The 24,500-nt window shown below is 33.0% G+C and overlaps 1 protein-coding gene across 8 annotated transcripts in view; it reads left to right on the top strand.

The window, feature by feature from the left end:
* NFAT5 (nuclear factor of activated T cells 5) overlaps window positions 1-24,500 on the top strand; it is a 190,433-nt gene that overhangs the window by 121,829 nt on the left and 44,104 nt on the right. For 5 of the 8 annotated variants that reach the window (XM_057533772.1, XM_057533771.1, XM_057533770.1 and 2 more), the window contains 2 exons: window positions 8,579-8,704; window positions 22,961-23,519. In XM_057533772.1, coding sequence (XP_057389755.1) covers window positions 8,647-8,704; window positions 22,961-23,519 — 617 coding nt within the window. In that variant the 5' untranslated portion in view covers window positions 8,579-8,646. Of the gene's footprint in view, window positions 1-8,578; window positions 8,705-10,951; window positions 11,040-17,153; window positions 17,267-22,445; window positions 22,508-22,960; window positions 23,520-24,500 lie in introns of those variants that run through there. The other 3 variants (XM_057533773.1, XM_057533774.1, XM_007198202.2) reach the window with 3 other exon arrangements.

Raw genomic sequence — 24,500 nt, 5'->3', positions numbered from 1 at the left:
ATAAATGTTGAATGAATGTTTAAATTAATTGTTGTTCTATCAGGTTGAGGGTGTTAGTGAAGACGGGATGGCATAGCTAAAAATACTGAGCCTGTGAGTGGCATATAAGGTGTCAAACAAGTGAGTATGACCAGGAGAAGATAACTTATGATATATTTTGTAACCCAGACTACCTTTCTCTACCAGAATATTTGGTTTTGTTTGTTTGATTGATTTTAGGCAGAAATGGTAGCAAAAGTGAGAGAGAGAGGCCAATTTATAACAGTTGTGAGACAGCAACAGTCAGCTCTACCCACCACCAGAGCCTCCCATCAAGCCTCTTAGATAGCCTCAACCACCAGAGGGCAGACAGCAGAAGCAAGAAAAACAACAATCCTGCAGCCTGTGGGACAAAAACCACATTCACAGAAAGATAGACAAGATGAAAACACAGAGGGCTATATACCAGATGAAGGAACAAGAAAAAAACCCAGAAAAACAACTAAATGAAGTGGAGATAGGCAACCTTCCAGAAAAAGAATTCAGAATAATGATAGTGAAGATGATCCAGGACCTTGGAATAAGAATGGAGGCAAAGATTGAGAAGATGCAAGAAATGATTAACAAAGACCTAGAAGAATTAAAGAACAAACAAACAGAGATGACCAATACAATAACTGAAATGAAAACTACACTAGAAGGAATCAATAGCAGAATAACTGAGGCAGAAGAACGGATAAGTGACTTGGAAGACAGAATGGTGGAATTCACTGCTGCAGAACAGACTAAAGAAAAAAGAATGAAAAGAAATGAAGACAGCCTAAGAGACCTCTGGGACAGCATTAAACGCAACAACATTCGCATTATAGGGGTCCCAGAAGGAGACGAGAAAGAGGAAGGACCAGAGAAAATATTTGCAGAGATTATAGTCAAAAACTTCCCTAACATGGGAAAGGAAATAGCCACCCAAGTCCAGGAAGCGCAGAGAGTCCCATACAGGATAAACCCAAGGAGAAACACGCTGAGACACATAGCAATCAAATTGGCCAAAATTAAAGACAAAGAAAAATTACTGAAAGCAGCAAGGGAAAAATGACAAATAACATACAAGGGAACTCCCATAAGGTTAACAGCTGATTTCTCAGCAGAAACTCTACAAGCCAGAAGGGAGTGGCATGATATACTTAAAGTGATGAAAGGGAAAAACCTACAACCGAGATTACTCTACCCAGCAAGGATCTCATTCAGATTCGATGGAGAAATCAAAAGCTTTACAGACAAGCAAAAGCTAAGAGAATTCAGCACCACCAAACCAGCTCCACAACAAATGCTAAAGGAACTTCTCTAAGTGGGAAACACAAGAGAAGAAAAGGACCTACAAAAACAAACCCAAAACAATTAAGAAAATGGTCATAGGAACATACATATCGATAATTACCTTAAATGTGAATGGATTAAATGCTCCAACCCAAAGACACAGGCTTGCTGAATGGATACAAAAACAAGACCCATACATATGCTGTCTACAAGAGACCCACTTCAGACCTAGGGACACGTACAGACTGAAAGTGAGGGGATGGAAAAAGATAGTCCATGCAAATGGAAATCAAAAGAAAGCTGGAGTAGCTATACTCATATCAGATAAAATAGACTTTAAAATAAAGAATGTTACAAGAGATAAGGAAGGACACTACATAATGATCAAGGGATCAATCCAAGAAGAAGATGTAACAATTATAAATATATATGCACCCAACATAGGAGCACCTCAATGCATAAGGCTATACAGCTATAAAAGAGGAAATTGACAGTAACACAATAATAGTGGGGGACTTTAACACCTCACTTACACCAATGGACAGATCATCCAAAATGAAAATAAATAAGGAAACAGAAGCTTTAAATGACACAATAGACCAGATAGATTTAATTGATATTTATAGGACATTCCATCCAAAAACAGCAGATTACACGTTCTTCTCAAGTGCGCACAGAACATTCTCCAGGATAGATCACATCTTGGGTCACAAATCAAGCCTCAGTAAATTTAAGAAAATTGAAATCATATCAAGCATCTTTTCTGACCACAACGCTATGAGATTAGAAATGAATTACAGGGAAAAAAACATAAAAAACACAAACACATGGAGGCTAAACAATACATTACTAAATAACCAAGAGATCACTGAAGAAATCAAAGAGGAAATCAAAAAATACCTAGAGACAAATGACGATGAAAACACGACGACCCAAAACCTATGGGATGCAGCAAAAGCAGTTCTAAGAGGGAAGTTTATAGCTATACAAGCCTACCTAAAGAAACAAGAAAAATCTCAAGTAAACAATCTAACCTTACACCTAAAGAAACTAGAGAAAGAAGAACAAACAAAACCCAAAGTTAGCAGAAGGAAAGAAATCATAAAGATCAGAGCGGAAATAAATGAAATAGAAACAAAGAAAACAATAGCAAAGATCAATAAAACTAAAAGCTGGTTCTTTGAGAAGATAAACAAAATTGATAAGCCATTAGCCAGACTCATCAAGAAAAAGAGGGAGAGGACTCAAATCAATAAAATCAGAAATGAAAAAGGAGAAGTTACAACAGACACTGCAGAAATACAAAGCATCCTAAGAGACTATTACAAGCAACTTTATGCCGATAAAATGGACAACCTGGAAGAAATGGACAAATTCTTAGAAAGGTATAACCTTCCAAGACTGAACCAGGAAGAAATAGAAAATATGAACAGACCAATCACAAGTAATGAAATTGAAACTGTGATTAAAAATCTTCCAACAAACAAAAGTCCAGGACCAGATGGCTTCACAGGTGAATTCTATCAAACATTTAGAGAAGAGCTAACACCCATCCTTCTCAAACTCTTTCAAAAAATTGCAGAGGAAGAACACTCCCAAACTCATTCTATGAGGCCACCATCACCCTGATACCAAAACCAGACAAAGATACTACAAAAAAAGAAAATTACAGACCAATATCATTGATGAATATAGATGCAAACATCCTCAACAGAATACTAGCAAACAGAATCCAACAACACATTAAAAGGATCATACACCATCATCAAGTGGGATTTATCCCAGGAATGCAAGGATTCTTCAATATACGCAAATCAATCAATGTGATACACCATATTAACAAATTGAAGCAGAAAAACCATATGATCATCTCAACAGATGCAGAAAAAGCTTTTGACAAAATTCAACACCCATTTATGTTAAAAACTCTCCAGAAAGTGGGCATAGAGGGAACCTACCTCAACATCATAAAGGCCATATACAACAAACCCACAGCAAACATCATTCTCAATGGTGAAAAACTGAATACATTTCCTCTAAGATCAGGAAGAAGACAAGGATGTCCACTCTCGCCACTGTTATTCAACATAGTTTTGGACGTCCTAGCCACGGCAATCAGAGAAGAAAAAGAAATAAAAGGAATACAAATTGGAAAAGAAGAAGTAAAACTATCACTGTTTGCAGATGACATGATACTATACATAGAAAATCCTAAAGATGCCACCAGAAAACTACTAGAGCTAATCAATGAATTTGGTAAAGTTGCAGGATACAAAATGAATGCACAGAAATCTCTTGCATTCCTATACACTAATGATGAAAAATGTGAAAGAGAAATTAAGGAAACACTCCCATTTACCATTGCAACAAAAAGAATACCTAGGAATAAACCTACCTAGGGAGACAAAAGACCTGTATGCAGAAAACTATAAGACACTGATGAAAGAAATTAAAGATGATACAAACAGATGGAGAGATACATCATGTTCTTGGGTTGGAAGAATCAATATTGTGAAAATGAGTATACTACCCAAAGCAATCTACAGATTCAATGCAATCCCTATCAAATTACCGACAGCATTTTTTACAGAACTAGAACAAAAAATCTTAAAATTTGTATGGAGACACAAAAGACCCTGAATAGCCAAAGCAGTCTTGAGGGAAAAAAACAGAGTTGGAGGAATCAGACTCCCTGACTTCAGACTATACTACAAAGCTACAGTAATCAAGACAATATGGTACTGGCACAAAAACAGAAATATAGATCAATGGAACAGGATAGAAAGTCCAGAGATAAACCCACACACCTGTGGTGAACTAATCTATGACAAAGGAGGCAAGGATATACAATGGAGAAAAGACAGTCTCTTCAATAAGTGGTGCTGGGAAAACTGGACAGCTACATGTAAAAGAATGAAATTAGAACACTCCCTAACACCATACACAAAAATAAACTCAAAATGGATTAGAGGCCTAAATGTAAGACTGGACAGTATAAAACTCTTAGAGGAAAACATAGGAAGAACACTCTTTGACATAAATCACAGCAGGATCTTTTTTGATCCACGTCCTAGAGTAATGGAAATAAAACAAAAATAAACAAATGGGACCTAATGAAACTTAAAAGCTTTTGCGCCGTAAAGGAAACTATAAACAAGACGAAAAGACAACCCTCAGAATGGGAGAAAATATTTGCAAACGAATCAGTGGACAAAGGATTAATCTCCAAAGTATATAAACAGCTCATGCAGCTCAATATTAAAAAAACAAACAACCCAATCCAAAAATGGGCAGAGACCTAAATAGACATTTCTCCAAAGAAGACATACAGATGGCCAAGAAGCACATGAAGAGCTGCTCAACATCACTAATTATTAGAGAAATGCAGATCAAAACTCCAATGAGGTATCACCTCACACCATTTAGAATGGGCATCATCAGAAAATCTACAAACAACAAATGCTGGAGAGTGTGTGGAGAAAAGGGAACCCTCTTGCACCGTTGGTGGGAATGTGAATTGATACAGCCGCTATGGAGAACAGTATGGAGGTTCCTTAAAAAACTAAAAATAGAATTACCATATGACCCAGCAATCCCACTACTGGGCATATACTCAGAGAAAACCATATTTCAAAAAGACACATGTACCCCAATGTTCATTGCAGCGCTATTTACAATAGCCAGGACATGGAAGCAACCTAAATGCCCATCGACAGACGAATGGATAAAGAAGGTGTGGTACATATATACAATGGAATATTACTCGGCCATAAAAAGGAGCGAAATTGGGTCAGTTGTAGAGACGTGGATGGATCTAGAGACTGTCATACAGAGTGAAGTAAGTCAGAAAGAGAAAAACAAATATCGTATATTAACGCATATATGTGGAACCTAGAAAAATGGTACAGATGAACCAGTTTGCTGGGCAGAAATTGAGACGCAGATGTAGAGAGTAAACATATGGATACCAAGGGGGGAAAATGGCGGGGGGTGAGGGGTGGTGGTGTGATGAATTGGGTGATTGGGATTGACATATATGTATGTCAGTATGACTAATATGTATAAAATGGATAACTAATGAGAACCTGCTGTATAAAAAAAATAAAAAATACAATAAATTTTTTAAAATAGATAAAGTTGAACACTGAGCAATATGATTACAGCCCTGTCCAACACCTTCATTGCAGCTTTGTGACATCCTAAGCAAAGTACCCAGTTAAGCCATGCCTAGACTCCTGGTCCACAGAAAATATGAGATAACAAATGTTGGGTTATGCAGGGTTTTTGTTAACAATCTTATTCACATGTAATACAACTCGCCCATTTAAAGTGTACAGTTGAAAGGTTTTTATTCTCTTCACAGCATTGTGAAACCGTCACCACAATCAATTTTGTAATATTTTCACTACTCCCAAAAGAAAGCCCATATTTTTTAGCTGTCACCCACCTTCTATTCCCCCAGGCCTAGGTACCACTAACCTACTTTCTTTCTCTATAAATTTGTCTGTTCTAGACATTTCATATAAATGGAATTATACAAAGTTGAGCACTGAGGGTTGAACATAATATTCCTTTTTGCTAAACTGTAAGTTCCTCTAGGCAAGGAAATAAAAAATAATAATAATAAATGTACAGATTCAGTGGTGTTTAGTTATTTATATTTATAGAGTTGTGTAGCCATTGCCATAATCTAATTTTGGAATTTTTACCACCCCAAAAAGAAACCTTGTAACCATTCTCTCTCTTTAAAAAAAAAAAAAAATCTAGTAGATTCTTTTAAAATCTAGTAGGTTTTTAAAAAAAAAATGTAGTAGAGGTTACAGTTTTGTTTTCTAAGGAAATCTTTTCTCAGGAAACTGCCTTTCCATTACAGATTTCCCATTCTCTTTCTTCATATTCTTTGTTTATAAATCTAGAATTTCATTCCTCCCTTATCTATTTAACTGATTTAAAAGATAACACAAGAAAAATAGATATGGCAACTTAACATGAGGGAGGACTATTTGTTGTTTTCATGGATTTAAAGGACCTATGCTCTTGTTTAGGAGTTCTCTCATTGGCTAGTGGAGTCTGTATAAGTGTTTAATTTGGATTGAATTTAGGACTAAAGGACAATAGTACTAACAGCATAATTTATATCCCTTTAATCTTTTTATGTTTTATGGGAAGCAGGCTTGAGAGTAAGACCAATGTATGTGGTCGTGGTGTACAGTTATATCTTGGAGAGAATCTCTTTGAGATAATGGGGTAAAAGAAGAGTTTCAGTGAGGATTTAAGTCTTAGAGAAGTTGTTTAAAGTAGCAGAGCCAACACAGTTCTGTCTGAAGTCAGAGCCTGTGATGGTAAGGACTGTATTACCTGTTGTTTTCCATGGATAGATAGGAAGAAACTTCTGACTTCTCTAATTTCCAAATACTTGTGTCAGTTAATCAGAAAATACCCTTTGGTGAAGGAATGAATCCATGCTTCCTACACCTTCTACTTGACTTGCTTATTTCTTTGGTTTGGGGGTAGGCTATAGGGAAGATTGAGATATAACAAGTTCTATATTTAGTTACTTCCCAATGTATTTTTATTGACATTGCTTTTATACCTCTAATTTAGACTCTATGTCCTTCTTTGGGAAAGTGAAATGTGGTTAGTGATGGGGCTTTTACGAGGTTAAGTTTTTTTTCCCTTGACATAAATGCATTTTGGTAGATCCTTTCTCTTTTTATCTAAGCTAATTTTTATTTTCATATTTCCTTTTTGTTTATTTGCCTACACCCCCCCCAAAAAAAAGGTCTTGAATATGCTTTTCTTCTATGTATAAGGGTCTCATTTTCAACATGGATTGAGAAAAATAATTGTATTAAAATCTATGTTTGATGATGTGGCATTTCTGTTTTAATTAGGTTCTCCATATTATCCCCCCTATATTATTTGAAAGATGGAAGTAATCTACTTAAGTTTTTTAGCAACATTTTAACAAGCTGAAAAATTTTAGTCAGGGCATATTATATTCAGACAGATGTAAAATTTGCTAAATGCTTTGAAGATGAAAATTTCAAGTGTTAGGTAATAGTTTTTTGAAAGAAAAATTTTTAAGTGGATTCTTTACTGTGAACGAAGATCATTTAATACTACAAATTCTAATTTTAGCTTTCCTTCATGATATTCTTTCTTATTCCTATCCACATGAAAGTCAGGATACATATTTTAACTGGGAGGATCAAAGTATTTATGAATTCAGTAATCAGTTAACTAACAGTATTGTTTGCTACCAAGGGTAAAATGTCTTACAGTGCTACCTTTATTTTTTTAATCACTTAGTACAAATAGTTAATAATCTTCTTTAATTGTTGGAATGTTGCTTTTCTTAGAATACTAGGCAAGTCCCTTAAACTCTGTGCCTCGATTCTTTAGAAAATAAACATATGATTCTAACTGGTCTTTTGAAGTTTCTTCCAACATTGATTCTACTACCTTTAGTGGATATCTTGATAATTATTTCTGTCCAAAAACCATATAATAATAACTATAAAATAATTTTTAAATAGTAGATGTAAATTTGATTTTATGGACAATTAGAATATTATAAAATATATTAAAAAGATACAGTACTCTTTAATCTGGGTTAGAAAAGTAATCATAATCTAATATAGGCACTTGTGCTTTCTGATTTAAGAGTATCCTATACTTGTACCTTTCTAGAGTTGGAGATACCTCAGAGTAAGAAGTAGTTCCTTGAGCCATAACATTCCTCTGTTTATCTTCTTTAGGAGGGAAAAATGCATTATGATAGCAAATTAAACTATTTGATAAAGGTGCTGAGTAAAAGAGCAGTAGACTAGTGGTCTAATTGGAGAAGCCAATTTAAAGCTGATATACGCTAGTATATGCCATCTCATATGTAAAGGATGATAAGTTACCCTCTTTTTCTTTTTTTTCAAAGGAAGATATTGGAGCATCTTGGGTTATTTGACATCTCTTCTGTCTAGTTTTATACAGTTTTAAAATTTTAATAACTTTTTCTGTAGATCATTGTAAGCATGAGGGATAAAGCCAAGAAGGAAACAGGGGTTAGAATGAATGGAAAATTCATTATTCAGTTCAATAAAAGTATATAATAAAAGAAAAATATTTGCTAATAACTTTTACAACAGTAGTTATATGAAGTTTAGTGTGTGTGTATGAATAATATAGTTCTTCTTAAGAGTGAAAAGACATTAATTTTGTGCTCATAATTAGGTTATTGACTTATACTCTTTTTAAAAAAAGTTTTTTCCCTTTCGCCCAACAGAATCTGTCTATGATCTTCTCCCAAAGGAGTTACAGTTACCTCCATCTAGAGAACCATCTGTAGCATCAATGAGTCAGACAAGTGGTGGTGAGGCAGGCTCGCCTCCTCCAGCTGTAGTTGCTGCTGGTATGCATTTCATTTTACTTTAAAAAAAAAAAGTATTATCTGGTCAACATGAACAGTGCTGGCAAAATTCATATCAAAGAGTGTGATTTGAGGGTTTGTTTTAGGAGGTTTTAAACTACATACTTTTAACATTAAAAACTTTCAATACAATATTCTTGATACAACTGTTATTTCTTAAAATTTCACGTTGGCACATCTATTAGTGCCATCTCCCAGAATGGACCTTATCTTCAACTATGGGAACAAGTTTAAAGTTCTTTTGTTGACTGCACATAAAAAGGTTATTAAATACCAAGCTATGGATAGAAAATTATATTTGAGTCTCTATAAAACAATTATTTAAAAAAATTTGCTCAAAGGAGAAAATGTTTTATTTTGTATAATCTGAAAAAAGGACTCAAGCACGCAAGTGTCTTTTCTGTTTGTAGCATGTTACTATAACCTTTTCCCTACATTTAAAAACATATGTGACTTTATACTTATTTTAAATTCAGTTGAAAGTAAATGGAAGATTTGAATGTAATATTTATATAAAGACATTTTCTTATATCAGTGAAAAAGTATGGAAAGTAATGTTTGAAATTTATCAAGTTTATTTTTAATCAGCTCTCAAATCATACACTTTATATAAAATTGGTTCAAATTTTGATTGAATTAAAAGATTGACAGACAAGCTAATTGAAAAATGTCTTGATCAGTGATAAATTAATAAGAATGCTTTCAGTAATATTAGATTGCCCAACTGTATTTCTTTTTTTAGTTGGGTTTATAGACTACTAAGTGTGTTTGGTGTTTTAAAAAAGTTAGAAAATTATATATATACTCTGAAGTTTCATCTGTCCTACTAATTAGAGGTTTCTTGCCTAATATGATACCTCTCATCTTTTAAAATGGTACTTAAAATCCATCAGAACATTGTTTTCAGTAAATTCTTTTTGTTTCAAAAAGAACAGTGAAGCGGAAGGTTGTGATTTAAATGAGGATATTGGTACTATAGTAGAACTTTGGGTACTTTTCTTATTTGCATTAACCTAAGTCCAATTAACCTTGTGTACCAATCTTTCCCCTGAGCCGTATAGTGCAATGTGCAGCCTTCCTGGTTGAGGGCAGGAAAACTTTAAACATGGCCAAGAAACTTACCAGCCCTGCTCACTGTTCATGTGTTGCCAGACATTATCTAACAGATTCTGTGGATTTAATTGTGAACATTTTAGTAATTGAATTGTTAAGGTGACCTGGTTTCACTTTATATGCACTGAATATTTTTTCTGGAATTTAAATATTTAATCCAGTTTTAAAATAGTTATCAGATAATAAAATATATATTTTTTAATTTTAATGAAATATTTCACTTTAAATCCACAGGTAGAAATTGACTAACTGATTTCTTTTGTATCTTTTGAGATTTTTTTAAAGACATGTTGAATCTGTATAGAACTAAAAGTCTGTTTCTTCTGTGCTTTTTAACATCTGTTGACAGTAGATCCAGTTCCTTTTAAAAGCTGAAAAAATGTTAGCTAGGTTTGGAAAAAGAACGACACTTCCTTTGAAATAATACCAAACTCAATTTTAGAAGTTTTTATATATAAATATTGAAAGTTTTTGAATTTGAGTCACTAATGGAATGTTGAAGGTCCCTCCTTCCCTCTCTCCCTTCCTCCATAATCCTCTCCAGATAAATTAGAATGAAGGCCTTGAGTTGAAAAATCATGAAAATAAGAATTAACCAAAGGAAGTATTCTGAAGTAATGAATTCTTATTAGATCAAGAAGTTATTGACATTGTAAAGATTGTGAAGAGAGTAAGGAGGTGACCTTGATAATTTTCATATATTCACACACAGAAAGTTTCTATGATCTAAAACCAAGTCATTTGTAATTTTTTTTACACGTTTTCTTTTAACCAACCTAGTCTTATTCTAGAATTCTAATGTCTTATTGGTAGAATAGAGTCTTTGTCATGTAACGTTACAGGTAAGAGAGTTTAAATTGCCGAATAGTTATAGTAGGGATATCAGTTAGTATGTATAATTAGAGTTGCTTTTCTTATTTGACATATTAATGTCCTTAGTGACATAGATGTCAAAGAGAGATTTGGAGTAAATTACCAGTTACTCAGTGTTTCCTGGCCAAAAGACTAGATGTTTAGGGAAAGATACATTAATTTAGAGTTCTTTGATTTTTTTTTTAATCTATAGCATTTGCTGTTTAAATATGAAATGCATAAAAATGATGACTCTTGATGTAGTTAATTCTTCAGAGTTTTGAAGGAGCCGGATTGGCTGCTATCAGTTATGAGGGCCTGGTGGGAACAGACTTCTAGTTCTGCCATAAAGGTTTGTGTTTCACAAATTCTAAATCAATTTAAATTTTAAAATTTAGAGGCTGGGCATATAGGTGTTCATGTACATTTTAAATTATTTAATTATTAAAAATGTGTTTCTCAGATTCGCCAATCTAGATTTTTTTCCCTTTATGTATTACTGAAGGAATGAGTAAACATGATGCTGCTAATCCACAATCCAGAATACTGGGTAAAAAGAATGTCTCTTAAACCTTTTTTCTGCCTCTACAATAATCACACTTTTACATACTCTCATTAATAACATCTTTTATCTGGTAAGACCCAGGGTTGGGAATGGGGGAAAGAGGTTTACTTCCTCACAACTCCTCCCCTCTCCATAGGGCCAAATGTCACAATCTGGGAGGTGTAGTTGAAAATCAACAGTCTGAAATCTGTACTCTTCCCCATTTTTAAAAGACATCTGTTTTTGTCCCACTAGAAAGTTTCTTAGGAGTTTGAGGTTCAATATGTAAATGAATAAAAGTTTTAGAAGTACAGACTTTCTGAAGAATATTGTAGGTTCTTAGTAATTAAGACAGAGACCGTTTTCCTAACACAAAAAAAGTTATCCAGGGACTTCCCTGGTGGTCCAGTGGTTAAGACTCTGTGCTCCCAATGCAGGGAGCCCGGGGTTCGATTCCTGGTGGGAGAACTAAGATTGCACATGCTACAACTAAGGCCACGTGCTACAACTACTGAGCCCGCACAATCTAGAGTCCACTCACTGCAACTAGAGAAGCCAGTGCACCACAATGAAGACCCAAATAAATAAATAAATATTTTAAAAAATTATCACTTATTAAAAAAAAGTTATCTACATGAATTGATAACAAATTCTGGCAAAATAAGGAGTTGACCAAGAAGAAATGAAAGTTGTGAAAGTATTCTTTTTGTTTGTTTCTTTAATCCTACAGTATAGGTTGGAAGGAACTAAAATATAAGTATTATTAAGGAGAACTAAAACAAACAGTTATACTAGAATTTTGGATTTTTGAAAAGAGATATGGCAGATATTTTTCTTAAATACCAGCTTTATTGAGGTATAATTCACATACCAATCGAGTATTTTAAAAAATCTACTTATATGTTTACAGTTTTATCCTTAGATTGTCTTAATTTATTTAAAATAGGGAGTCTTTCACAGAAGTGAACAATAAACTTTAATCTTCATTTTAAGAAATCAAATTATTTTCTTGTTCTATCCTAAATTCTATTTGTTTGTCCTCATCTTGGGATGTAGCATCATGTTTATTAGTTTATATCAAAATATTTTGCTAAGGTAATTATTTCAGGTTTCTTTAAAATTTTTTAATTCTAATTCTTGAAATAAACAATGAATTAATCAAACCATAGGTTTTATAATTCAGCCAGAGAATCTTAGGAATAACTAGTTAGTAATTCTTTTGTTGTTTGTTTTCATAAAGTTGTTATTTTACTTTCAGGAATTATGTATTAGTCCTGTTCAGGAATAATATAATCTCAGTACATGAATACTTGGTAGCAGATTTTAACATGTATGGGTATATACACTAATAAAGCACATACAAAAGTTTTTAAAGGCTGTAATTAAAGTTAATAATTTTACATCAAGTGATCCATATAATAAACTTTTCTGTTGGAAGAGACTTATTAAATAGTGCTTTGAATTTTATGCTTACAGCAAGTACCTAACAGGTATTTTCTATACTGAAAGAACTTAACTGTGTGCTATTTACACTATAGGAGAGGACACTAGAGAACTAAATAATGTCCTATAATCAAAGAACAGCTATGCTTTAATTTATTGGGTTGGCCAAAAAGTTCATTCGGGGTTTTCATAGGATGTTACAGAAAAACCCGAATGAACTTTCTGGCCATCCCAATACTTCAGACACCTTAATCACCTAAATTAAAATCATAGGAATTGGGCTTCCCTGGTGGCGCAGTGGTTGAGAATCTGCCTGCTAATGCAGGAGACACGGGTTCGAGCCCTGGTCTGGGAAGATCCCACATGCCACGGAGCAGCTGGGCCCGTGAGCCACAGCTGCTGAGCCTGCGCGTCTGGAGCCTGTGCCCCGCAACGGGAGGGGCCGCGATAGTGAAAGGCCCGCGCACCGCGATGAAGAGCGGTCCCCGCACCGCGATGAAGAGTGGCCCCCACTTGCCGCAACTAGAGAAAGCCCTCGCACGAACCGAAGACCCAGCACAGCCAAAAATAAATAAATAAATAAATAAAAAAAAAAAAAAAAAAAAAAAGAGTAAATTCTATAAAAAAAAAAAAAAATCATAGGAATTTGTAGACCATCCGTAACAACAAAACTATACAAAAACTGAGTTGAGGAAAATATAAGCTATCATTTTTGAGTTCCTACTATGTGATAGGAATTGTACTAGACAGTTTACATATCATCATATCTCAATCCTTCCAGGCACAAGATACCTCTCTTCTTTCCCACTAAGGTCTAAGTTCTTTTCTCCTTGCCATTATACTTTAGGGAATTTAGCATAATGTTCTGTCATTTCAATTAGGGAAACACAAGATCCTGGACTAGGCAGTGTGTAGGATATTGAGTTGAAAAAGCCATACCCCTTCTTCTCTTCTGCAAGTTTCAGGATCTACAAGATAGGAATATTATTTCTAGAAGAATATAAATTTTTTATAAAAATTATTTACAGCAACAGAGTACTTAGCCCATTGAATTTATTGTAACTTGTTTACTAGTGTTAGAAGATATTTGCAGTTATGTAATTCTTATTTTCTTGAGTTGACTAAATTTAAGGAGCAAATTTGCCTTTGACTGCTCTCCTGGGTTAACTAGGTTAACATATTTCAGAATTTTGGCCATTTATGTAGTATATATTCCGAAGATTAAACCCAAAGCCCATTAACAGGAAAAGTAATTCACCTATGTAACCTACATATTGATGTTGTGAGCTGAAGTGTGAATTGATCTTGGTTCTTCCATATGGTCATTCCTACTTTTCCTAGAAAACTGGACCACTTCCAGAAGGAAGTCAGATCCTAGCTACAAACATGTTGCCAAGTAAGCAACATGTTTAAAAACTCTACTCCTCATTCTGACTTTTAAAATTACATAGTAAATCTAAATACATACATTTATACATATAGAAATATGTGTGTATGTATGTATGTATAGATGTATACTACTAACATCTGCGTTATTAGAATGGAAAGCATCAGCAAACTTGGGCCATGATGGTTAATTCAGAAACAATCACCAATTCAGGAGACTATCCATATTATAAATTTTCACTGACAAAAAAAGTACGCATGGCCTATTAATGGTTTATTCCCTAAATGTTTACCTTTTTTGGTCCTCTTACTAATTTTTAGCAACTTTTATAAATATTGTGATTTTTTCATTTTCTGGTAGAATAAGCGGATTTTTATATTACCCTAGTCTATAGAATAGCATTTTAAAACTGCACACAGATTCTCAGCCATTCATAGACAAATTACATACATCAAATAGACACAGCTTCTTTTTTTGTGTATGTGTTTTGTAGAATTTCACATTAAGAAATTAATGCATAGAAGTGGGCTTACTTTTTTTATGCTACCAATAAGATTGATAATAAGCAAAAAGTATTGCCATAACGAATTGTTTTATAATAATTAGTTGTATAAATAATAGTAATAAAGTTGTATAAAAACACTCCAGCTGGGACTGGAGTGAGGGGAATTGATTAGGGTAGGATACAACAAAAGACTTCACCTGTTTCTGTGACATTATTTCTCTTTTCCCATATGTGAAATATAATAAAATTAGCATGAGCTTTGGAATCATAAAGACCTAATTTGAATCTGATTGCTATCATATCATTTCTATCATATAAACACAATCTTGTGGAATTTCAGTAAATTTCTCGTATTACCCCTGTAAGTAGACAGTAACAACAACTTTTTCTTAAGGTTATTATGAAGGTAAATATGTAAAATACTTAATACTGCCTGATAATCAGTGATCTTTCGGTAAACATTGACCTCCCTCCCACATGGATTTCTCCTTTCATTTGTTAGTAAGGTTTTAAAAAATAGATCTTATTTTTATAAAAACAAGTTTTTTAGCTTTATTTTGCTTCTTTCTTTCCATTCTCAGTCTGTTTTTTACCTCATTTTGAAGTTTTGCATATCAGGCAACACATGGGCCATGGGATTTCCTTTCTGACTTTCTCTTTAATGTTGACACTCTCTCACTAGGAGCCCTTGTAAATAAAAGAAGCATTGCTAGAGGATGATGAATCATAGGGAGAACAGACACTTCCCAAAGGGATGATTCTGTAAAGTTGACTGATTAAGTATTCTTCCTAGAATTCTCTTCCCACTTTTTAAAAAATGAAATGATAAAGTTGCGTGATCAATTATCAGAACTTCTAGTAGAGCAATTTATGACTTCTGTTTTTTGTCTAGACATTTTATCTACATTTGGGTCTAATGTACACTGTAATCCAGATCCAGTTGTAAAACCATTCTGAATTATTATATCAGAAGATTTTAATGATACAAATACTATTTTCCCTTTTTTGGTCACCTCTAAAAAAGAAGAAATATGAAGACATTGGACTAGAGTTGGCAGGAGTGCCTTTATTATTTAATCTAAACTATTTTAAAATGTATTATATGATAAAGCATTGAAGTGACCTTCAAATAGCATCCCTCAGAACTGTTTTTTCTCTCCAGTTCTTAAGTTAATGTGGTGGTAATCTCTCTTTTTGTCTTAAAGTAAACATTACCTTTCAAGTAGTATAATTGCTGTCTTTTTGTTAAAAAAACCCTGTTCTTCCTGGGGTCTTTGACAACAATAAATGTAGTCATTAGCTAATATAGTTATTCCCTTTTTTGTTTAAGTAATTTGAGAGTGAGGATTCTTTCTGGGTTTTTTATTTAGTCTCTTCACCCAGTATCTGTGACTGATGCTACCCTGTAGTACTTAAATCACTGGATCATAGAAAGCATCTTTCTCTTCCAAGAGGAAAGGATTTAAAAAACAAATTGTGTAATATGTACCTAGTACCTATTTTACACTGTGATTAAATACTTAGGGTTGAATAGGACAAAATATATATTTAAAACATTGCTCTCACTGTCAGGACACTTACAAATTTTGTAAGCACTTTATTTTTCAGGAAACATTCTTTAATAAATACTCTGTGAATGTTTATTAATGACACTCAGACAAGGTAAAAATAATTATTTTAGGAGAATTTAGATTAAAAGCGGGAGAGTAATTATTGTGTAGTATTAGATCTATGACTGGCAGTTTGATGGACTGGAGGAGAGAAAGATGGTCTCTAGTAAATCAGTAACAACCCTTTCAGCTTCAGCAATAGTGCTAATTATTTTTTTTTAATAGAGCCTCTAGGATCAAACGTTTTATGCACAGTAACATATCTAATTTGAAAATGTAAATTAGGACTTCCCTGGCAGTCCAGTTGTTAAGATGCCTCACTTCCAATGCAGGGGCAAGAGTTTGATCCCTGGTCAGGGAACTAAGATCCCATGCTGTGTGGCATGGCCAAAAATTTTAAAAAAATTTTAAAAAGTGTAAATTAGTAACTTTTTTGGAGGGGGTGGGATGTGGAAGTGTTTGGAAGTTGGCCTGAGAAATGAAACTACTCTTTTGCTGGTAAAATGTAGATATTTTTTACTGCTTGAGTGTATTGGTCAGAACATATCGTCTTACACTCTTTAAGGGAATTTGGGTAAGGACACAGTTTAAAAACACCTAGAGAGAACATTCTGGCTTATGGATTAGATTGCATTAGTAAGCAGGAGAACAAATTGGTGAATATGAGTTAACAAAAATTTTGAATAAGAAATTTACCCACATGCATTTATTTGGATGTTAATAATTTAATTTTTTAAAGTTTGTTTTAAAACGTTGCTTATTGTAGCATGTAAACTTATGTTGGGTGGGAAAAGTACAAATGGGAAATTGGAACTGTTTTAAACATGTAAATTAAATGATCGACCCTACAATTTTTGTTTTTTGGTTTTTTTGTTTTGTTTTTATTTTTGTTTTTTGGTAAAGTAATCTGGATTGCTTATTTTATATGCTGGGATGCTAGTTGTTTTTTCTATTAATACACTTAACTTGCATTCTAGCTTCGCCATTCAGAGACAGGCATCGTGTGGTGGGTTGTGTGACAGTGTCTGTCAATAGTGAAGACAAATAGTGCCAGAGACATTTAACCCATCCAATCTCACCCAGGGTATAGGTCGGTCTCGTTTTCAGACTTCTTCTTAAGTCTTTTTTCTTTCTTTCTTTCTTCCTTCCTTCCTTTCTTTTTTTGTTTCTAAATAGTGGATTGATACTGATTGAAACTAAAACTTTTTTGTAAAGTTTTAAACTTTACATTAATATTATAAGAAGAAGAAGAAGAAAAGTAGAAAACGAAGGTTGGCATGTAAGGTGTTGACAAAGCAGGTTTGCAGCCACTTTGTGTGTTCTAGATTTTTCAATCCCTTGGCAACATGAACGTTGGCCTTATAATTTTTTTCTCTCAACATCTTTCTTCTTTGATCTGAAAATATGTTCTTGTATCTGGTGACTTTTATCAGACAAATGTTTAGATTTGAAGTCATTGTTACCAGTAAGAAAAAATGGAAATACTTAAAAAGAATTACTGAGGCTGAACAGTAAGGGTTTTAGACTAGAAATTGTTTCCAAATGATCTGTGTTGATTTTTATTATTATTTTCTGAACAGTCAGTAGTTTACTCCCTCTCCGTTCCACTATTGGTTCACTTAGCACACTTGCAAATTTTTACAGCTTTTTTAAGGTAACTCAACTGATTTTGCACTTATGTTGAGAAGTTATAAAATATAAGTGCATATTTAAATGCTAGGGACCACATTTTTATCTTGGAAGCTTAGTTAAATGTCATTTCTGTCATATTTTTTTAAATCAGTGAAAGGTATTTGTTTCTTTTGAGGACTTTAAAGAATGTTTCTAATTTCAAAGCTTTCTATTAAAAGTTTAGTTAGTTCCACATAAAGTATCATCTCTTTTTTGTGGTATTTAAAGCACTAAAATGATAATGATAATTTAAATAATTTCTCGTTTACAAATCTAGAACTAATAGTTCTTAATTTTAAAATACAGTTTAAGAAAGCAGTATATAAACTATACATGGGTTTCTGTATGTGGTACCATTTAAAACTCCATTTTCATCTTTCCAATCAAATTAATAATCTAGTTGACCCTTGAACAACATGGGGTCAAGGGGGGTAGGGGTACTGTCCCTTAGCACAGTCAAAAATCCATGTATTACTTACTTTGCACTCATCCCTCCTTATCCTTGGCTCTGCATCCACAGATTCAAGCAACCACAAGTTGCATAGTGCTGTAGTATGTATTTATTAAAAAGAATTTGTGAATAAGTGGACCCACGCAGTTCAAACCTGTGTTGTTCAAGGGTAAACTGCACTTGCAAATTCTGTAATATCCAGGAAGATATTATCTGCTATTCTTTTTATCCCAAGTGCTTTGAATATTCATAGTGAACCTTAATGATTACATCAATTCTTGAAAGAAGCCAAATATACAGTTTAAGTTCACCATCATTACTGGCATTTGGCCTAGTAATTGGCTACTGCCAATTAATAAATCTAATAAATCTAAAATTTTTATATTTAGATACAGAACACTATAGATGTGATGCTTTTCTTCACTTATAAATTTAAAAATTATTCTTTTGAGCTTATAAATTTCTGTCAGTAAGTTATAAAAATGGTCTATCAGTTTTCTCTTTGGTGTTGCTGTGCTCTCTGTGGTCACAGAAAAAGCTATGGAAAAATAAAATTCTTTTTGGGGACTTCCCTGGCGGTCCAGTGGTTAAGACTTCGCCTTCCAATACAGGTGTGGGTTCGATCCCTGGTCTGGGAGCTAAGATCCCACATGCCTCGTGACCAAAAAAAAACCCAAAACAAAAAACAGAAGCTATATTGTAACAAATTCAATAAAGACTTAAAATATGGTCCACATAAAAAAAAAAAAAAAAGAAAGAAAAATCTTATAAAAATATAAAAAATAATAAAATTCTTTTAAGTTCAAAGATAAGTTTTTTCATAAAAGAAATAATCAATAATAATTTATTCACACATTACTTAGGTGAGAAAATAATTTTAAGAGGAAGAAACTTTCAACTTTATGAAGGATTGGTAAGGGATTTAAAAAACAAATTATAAGGTTATAAAATAGAATACATTATGACTATTCTGCTTAGTGAGAAAATGAAAGCAATTATTAAAACATTTTTATGCTGGAGTTTTTTATTTTAATAAGCAGCAATTAAACATAGTCTCTACATTCCTAACAGATAAAGATGGACATTCAAAACCAAAAAGGGATGGGAGGGGTAGTTAGCATATTTTGTTTATAAAGGAATATATAGAGGAGGCAGGATTACATTAGCATTTTAATTCTATGGAATGTCAGTTAAGCTATTTCTTGAAATTTAATAATATATAGATTAAAACGTTTTTGTAAATATTTTAAGAACATTTCTAATATTCCCAGGAATTCATTGTGCTTTTCTGGGAATGCTTGGAAATGACAAATTACTGTTTAGAAATCTAAAATGTTCTTGCTATTATTTTATGCATTTACTTTTTAATAGATAATATTAAGAATTTGTTATTTTTAGTGAATTTATGGATTAATACACAAGTAGGTAATTTGGCTTATGTATGTTTCAAGAAAGAAAGTTATTAGCGCATTCTTTGTAGAAATAGTGAGTAGTTACCATTAAACTCTTAAGTTACTTCTGAACCTTCCCTGTATCAGTTAATGCTATTATAGTAAGGTATAAATCTTTTTTTTTTTTAACCTGATATGTGTCCATTATGAACACATTGGTACATTTATTTACCAGTTTAACTTTAATGTAATGCAACATACGTATCAAATATTGGTTTCTCATAAATCAATTTAATTAAAAAATTGAATTTTTACTACATGCAAGTCATAGTATGTTAGGTGTCAGGAGGGTCTAAGATGAGAAAGATGTTGTCCATACTCTCTAGGGGCCCATAGTTCTTATCCCTTATTACTTCACCACCTCACCTGGCATTATTAATGCACTTAGGTGATGTCTTGCTAACCAGAATGTAACATGCTTTTGTGAAGGGTTTTATACACCATTTTCATCATCATCAGAGGGATAATGATACTATTATAAAGAGTTTTATAGTTTTAAAAAATTTGTCTTATATTCATTATATTCTTAAAATGAGTAGAACTTTTGTAATTTAGGATCAAACTGAGGTAACCTTTAAAAAGTAATTTTTTTAAAATTAAATGATACTACTGTCTTTTGACAGAGTTTATGTTTTCAGCTTTATAGTTTTGTGCTAATGAACTTTTTTATTTAGTAAGTATATCCAGGAAACTGCAGGTAAAATATTCATAATGTGTGTTAGGTGTCAAAGGAAAATGTATAGAATATTTTAACTTATGTAGGGTATGAGATCACAGTTTGGCATACCTGTCCCAGAACAGATATTTATGTACAGTTATATCAATTGGGTTTTATAACCATGATTTTTAAATAAGATTTGCAAGATAAAATCACACATACTTCAAAGAGCAATGCTAGGTTATATCTTGCATATTAAATTCATAAATATATAACTTGCTTTTGAGTTCATGATTACATTTCACCTAACTTTCCGTCTGTCATGGACAGGGATCCCTGAGATGTTCATATTCTGCATTCTCATGTGCATGGTACTTAGATTCAAAAAGAGTGGGTGGGGGAAAGCTGCTTTATAGAAATACAAGTTCACAGAATTCATGCTGCATGCTTTGTGTGTTCCACTGCAAATACTGCATGCTGCATACTTGTATTTCTCTGAAAATGATGAACATAGGCTCATACACACAAAGACGTTTAGTTTCTTTTTTGCCAATAGTTGGAACAGATGGAGGAATGTTAGACATAATACCTTCTCTATTTTTTCTAAAATGAATTCTGTAATATTTTTCAAAAAATAAGGAAAAACCTTGTTATTTAAACCCAAAGTGGCTACAAATCAGCTCTTAAACTGTCACTGACATTAGTATCTAGATTTTGTAGTTTTTACAAATCTTTTAAGATATTTATTTACTAAGAAAACATTGCATTAATGCATGATACGAAATTGATAAAAAAATTTTTCTTTAAATTGGAATGCAGTTTAAAGTGACTGAATTTTCCAATTTCAGCTACTGCATTTGACAAGGATACAAACTGGAAAATGGAACTGGTATCATCTAAATGCTCTAAGTGTTTAACTCATGGTAGTTGAGAAAAATCTTTCCATGTGGCATTATGTAGATTTCATTATTGATGGCTAATATTAATAACTGTGCTCTTCAGCCTTGACAGCAATGAAAAATTGTGGGTGAATTTAGTTCTTTCAAATGATTTAAGTGTTTTGGTGCATGTTTTCAATTTAAAAATAGATCTTTGGCACTTGGCTTTTGATTATCGAAACATTGGCATTCTGACATTTCACTCTTTATATAATTGATGTGGATGTTGCAGTTCCAATAACTGCACATCACAGTTTTAAGTTTATCACACCACTTTAAAACAGTAGCATACATGGCTATAGATAAAAATTAATTTTAGATTTAAACATATTTTTAGTTGTTTGGCACGTTACCTATTTTCATTTTTGTATGTGTTTATGATTGTAAACCTTTCCTTATCTTATACAAGATAAAATTGTATAGGACTGATAACTTCCAACTTTAACATTATTAGTGTGCCTCTTGATATTATGTTGTTAAGGGATTAGTAGTAGTATTTTTCAATGAGTTGTTACGCCAGTTGCCACACATTTTGAAAAGATCTACTTTTGACTTTTTTTGTTAGGCATAATAGGTAAATGGTTTTATAAAAAACCTTTTTATAAGAACTAATTCTGGTTCTCTCCAGAGATTTTTTTCTGTTTAACTCTTTTTTGTTAGGCTTCAGCCAATAAAATTTACTGTTACTCATCTGAAGAAATTCCCTTAATAGTTAAAATCAAGGAGGCCTTTTAAAGAGAGAGGAAATGGACAGTGGTAACCAATTGCCAATAAGAAAAATCCATCCAATAATACATCTTTCTTCTGTTTTTCATTCTGCCATAAAGGATGGATTTATTTATTTTAGAGATCATGGTTTTGAACTGCCACTTCCAACTTCTGGAGACTTGCTTATCTTCTACAGCCCAGCATGTTCCAAATCAAACCTTCTTCACTTTTATTCTTGTAGATTTTAAAACAATCATAGTGACGGTACCAGTTCCATTTTGCCTCCAATTCAGTTGATTATATATTTTTTCTATTTATTTCTCATTTTATAATTGATATCTGGAATAATCAGCAGCTCTTTTCTCATTTATTTTCTCATATTTTTATTCCAGGATTTGCCTCTGAAGCAGGGAGTGTCTGCATTAAAAATGACCTGTAGTTCTCTGCTTCATAGGTTAGAAACTTATTTTAATATTTTGTGGCTAAGCACAGTCCCACTTTTCAAATTCTATAATGAATTATTTAATTGGCATTGAATGTGGACCACAAGCATATATTTCATATTGGGGTTTTTTTTTTATTATTTTAAATCATTAAAATTCAGTGGAACTATCCAGCTGAGGCAATAAAAGCTTTGTTTTTGCTTTACAGCTTAAAACATTAAATTAGATTTTTAAAAATCTATCAATTATAACACAAGTAAAATAATGCTATTTGGGCATTTTTAAAAATTGCATTTTTTAGGCCTTATATTGCTTGAAGCATTTATATTCTAAAACTTAACCAAATTCCAACTATTCATTTTGGGGAAAAACAATCAGTTCACAAATCACATTTTCAATGGGACTGCTAGCCAGCATAGGTGAAAACATGTATAGTGTATTTACTCTTAAATTGTACACTGCAGATGCTTCTTCAGCTCCCTCCTCTTCCTCCATGGGCGGTGCTTGCAGCTCCTTTACCACCTCTTCCAGCCCTACCATTTATTCTACCTCAGTCACCGACAGCAAGGCTATGCAAGTGGAGAGCTGCTCCTCAGCCTTGGGGGTAAGTAACCGAGGGGTAAGTGAAAAGCAGTTAACCAGTAACACAGTTCAGCAGCATCCATCAACACCGAAGAGGCACACAGTCTTGTACATCTCACCACCACCTGAGGACTTGCTGGATAACAGTCGGATGTCCTGCCAGGATGAGGGGTGTGGATTGGAATCTGAGCAGAGCTGCAGTATGTGGATGGAGGATTCCCCCTCCAACTTCAGTAACATGAGCACCAGTTCCTACAATGATAACACTGAGGTACCTCGTAAATCACGAAAACGAAATCCAAAGCAGAGGCCGGGGGTCAAACGACGAGATTGTGAAGAATCTAATATGGATATATTTGATGCCGACAGTGCCAAAGCACCTCACTATGTGCTTTCTCAGCTTACCACGGACAACAAAGGCAACTCAAAAGCAGGAAATGGGTTGGTATTCACATTTTTTTAAAGTTCTCTCACCATTATGCAAAACAAAAAAATAAATCATTCCTCATTTTTCTTAATTGCTCAGCTCAAGTTTGCATCTAAAGCAAAGATACTAGTATTATCATTGAAATAACATGAAAATTTTAACTTAAAATTATCAGGTTTCACTAGAGAAGAAAATAAAATACCGGTAGATTTTACCAATAGTTATCTTAGTATGGGTATGATTTAGTAGAAAATGAAAATAATCTGTTTAGAAATAATTTTTTAATTTCAAATGGACTGATACTTTAAAAGAATTTTAAAATATTTTTATTCATAGAAATAACTAGTGATGCAATGACTCCAGCTAAAACAAACATTTACAGAGGGCTAGTTTGTATTCCCTTTCACGTTGTCTCCCCATATGATTCAGTCATTTTCCATTTTTATGAAGATTTTAGACTTTATTTCCCTTTTTTCTTTTATTTGATGAAAACAAGAAAAACTAAATTGATAGTTTGATTATCAACTTAGATTCATGTATTTATTTTAAGCGTTTTCTTTAATGTATTATGCCAATTCAGCATTTTTAAAAAAATAAATGTATCACTTTTTTTTTTTTCTGTGATTCTGGGTTATATATCTAAAGGGTGATAGAACAGGATCATGGTGCCTGTTTGAGTTTTCATTCATCTCTGCCAGTTCACAACACTCACTAAATATATTTCAATAGCTATATTACAGAATATTCACTTCTGAAGTACAGAATACTATGACTTATTTTTAACTTTCTAATTCCTTTAATACTTTTATTGTAACATTTAATTGCTAGACTTTTGATTAGATTTTCCTACAGTATAGTCAACATAGTTTGATAGAATTTTACTCACTGGATCTTGAGAGATTACTTTTTTGGGTGGCAGGGTATGTATGGTCCTTTAGTTGACCCAGGATCTCCTACAATTTCAGGTTGTCACAGAATATGATGGAGATGCTTTT

Source organism: Balaenoptera acutorostrata, chromosome 19 (assembly GCF_949987535.1).
Source record: "Balaenoptera acutorostrata chromosome 19, mBalAcu1.1, whole genome shotgun sequence".
Taxonomy (NCBI): Eukaryota; Metazoa; Chordata; class Mammalia; order Artiodactyla; family Balaenopteridae; genus Balaenoptera; species Balaenoptera acutorostrata.
Note: the sequence above shows the minus strand (reverse complement) of the source record. Positions and strands in the feature narration are given on the sequence as shown.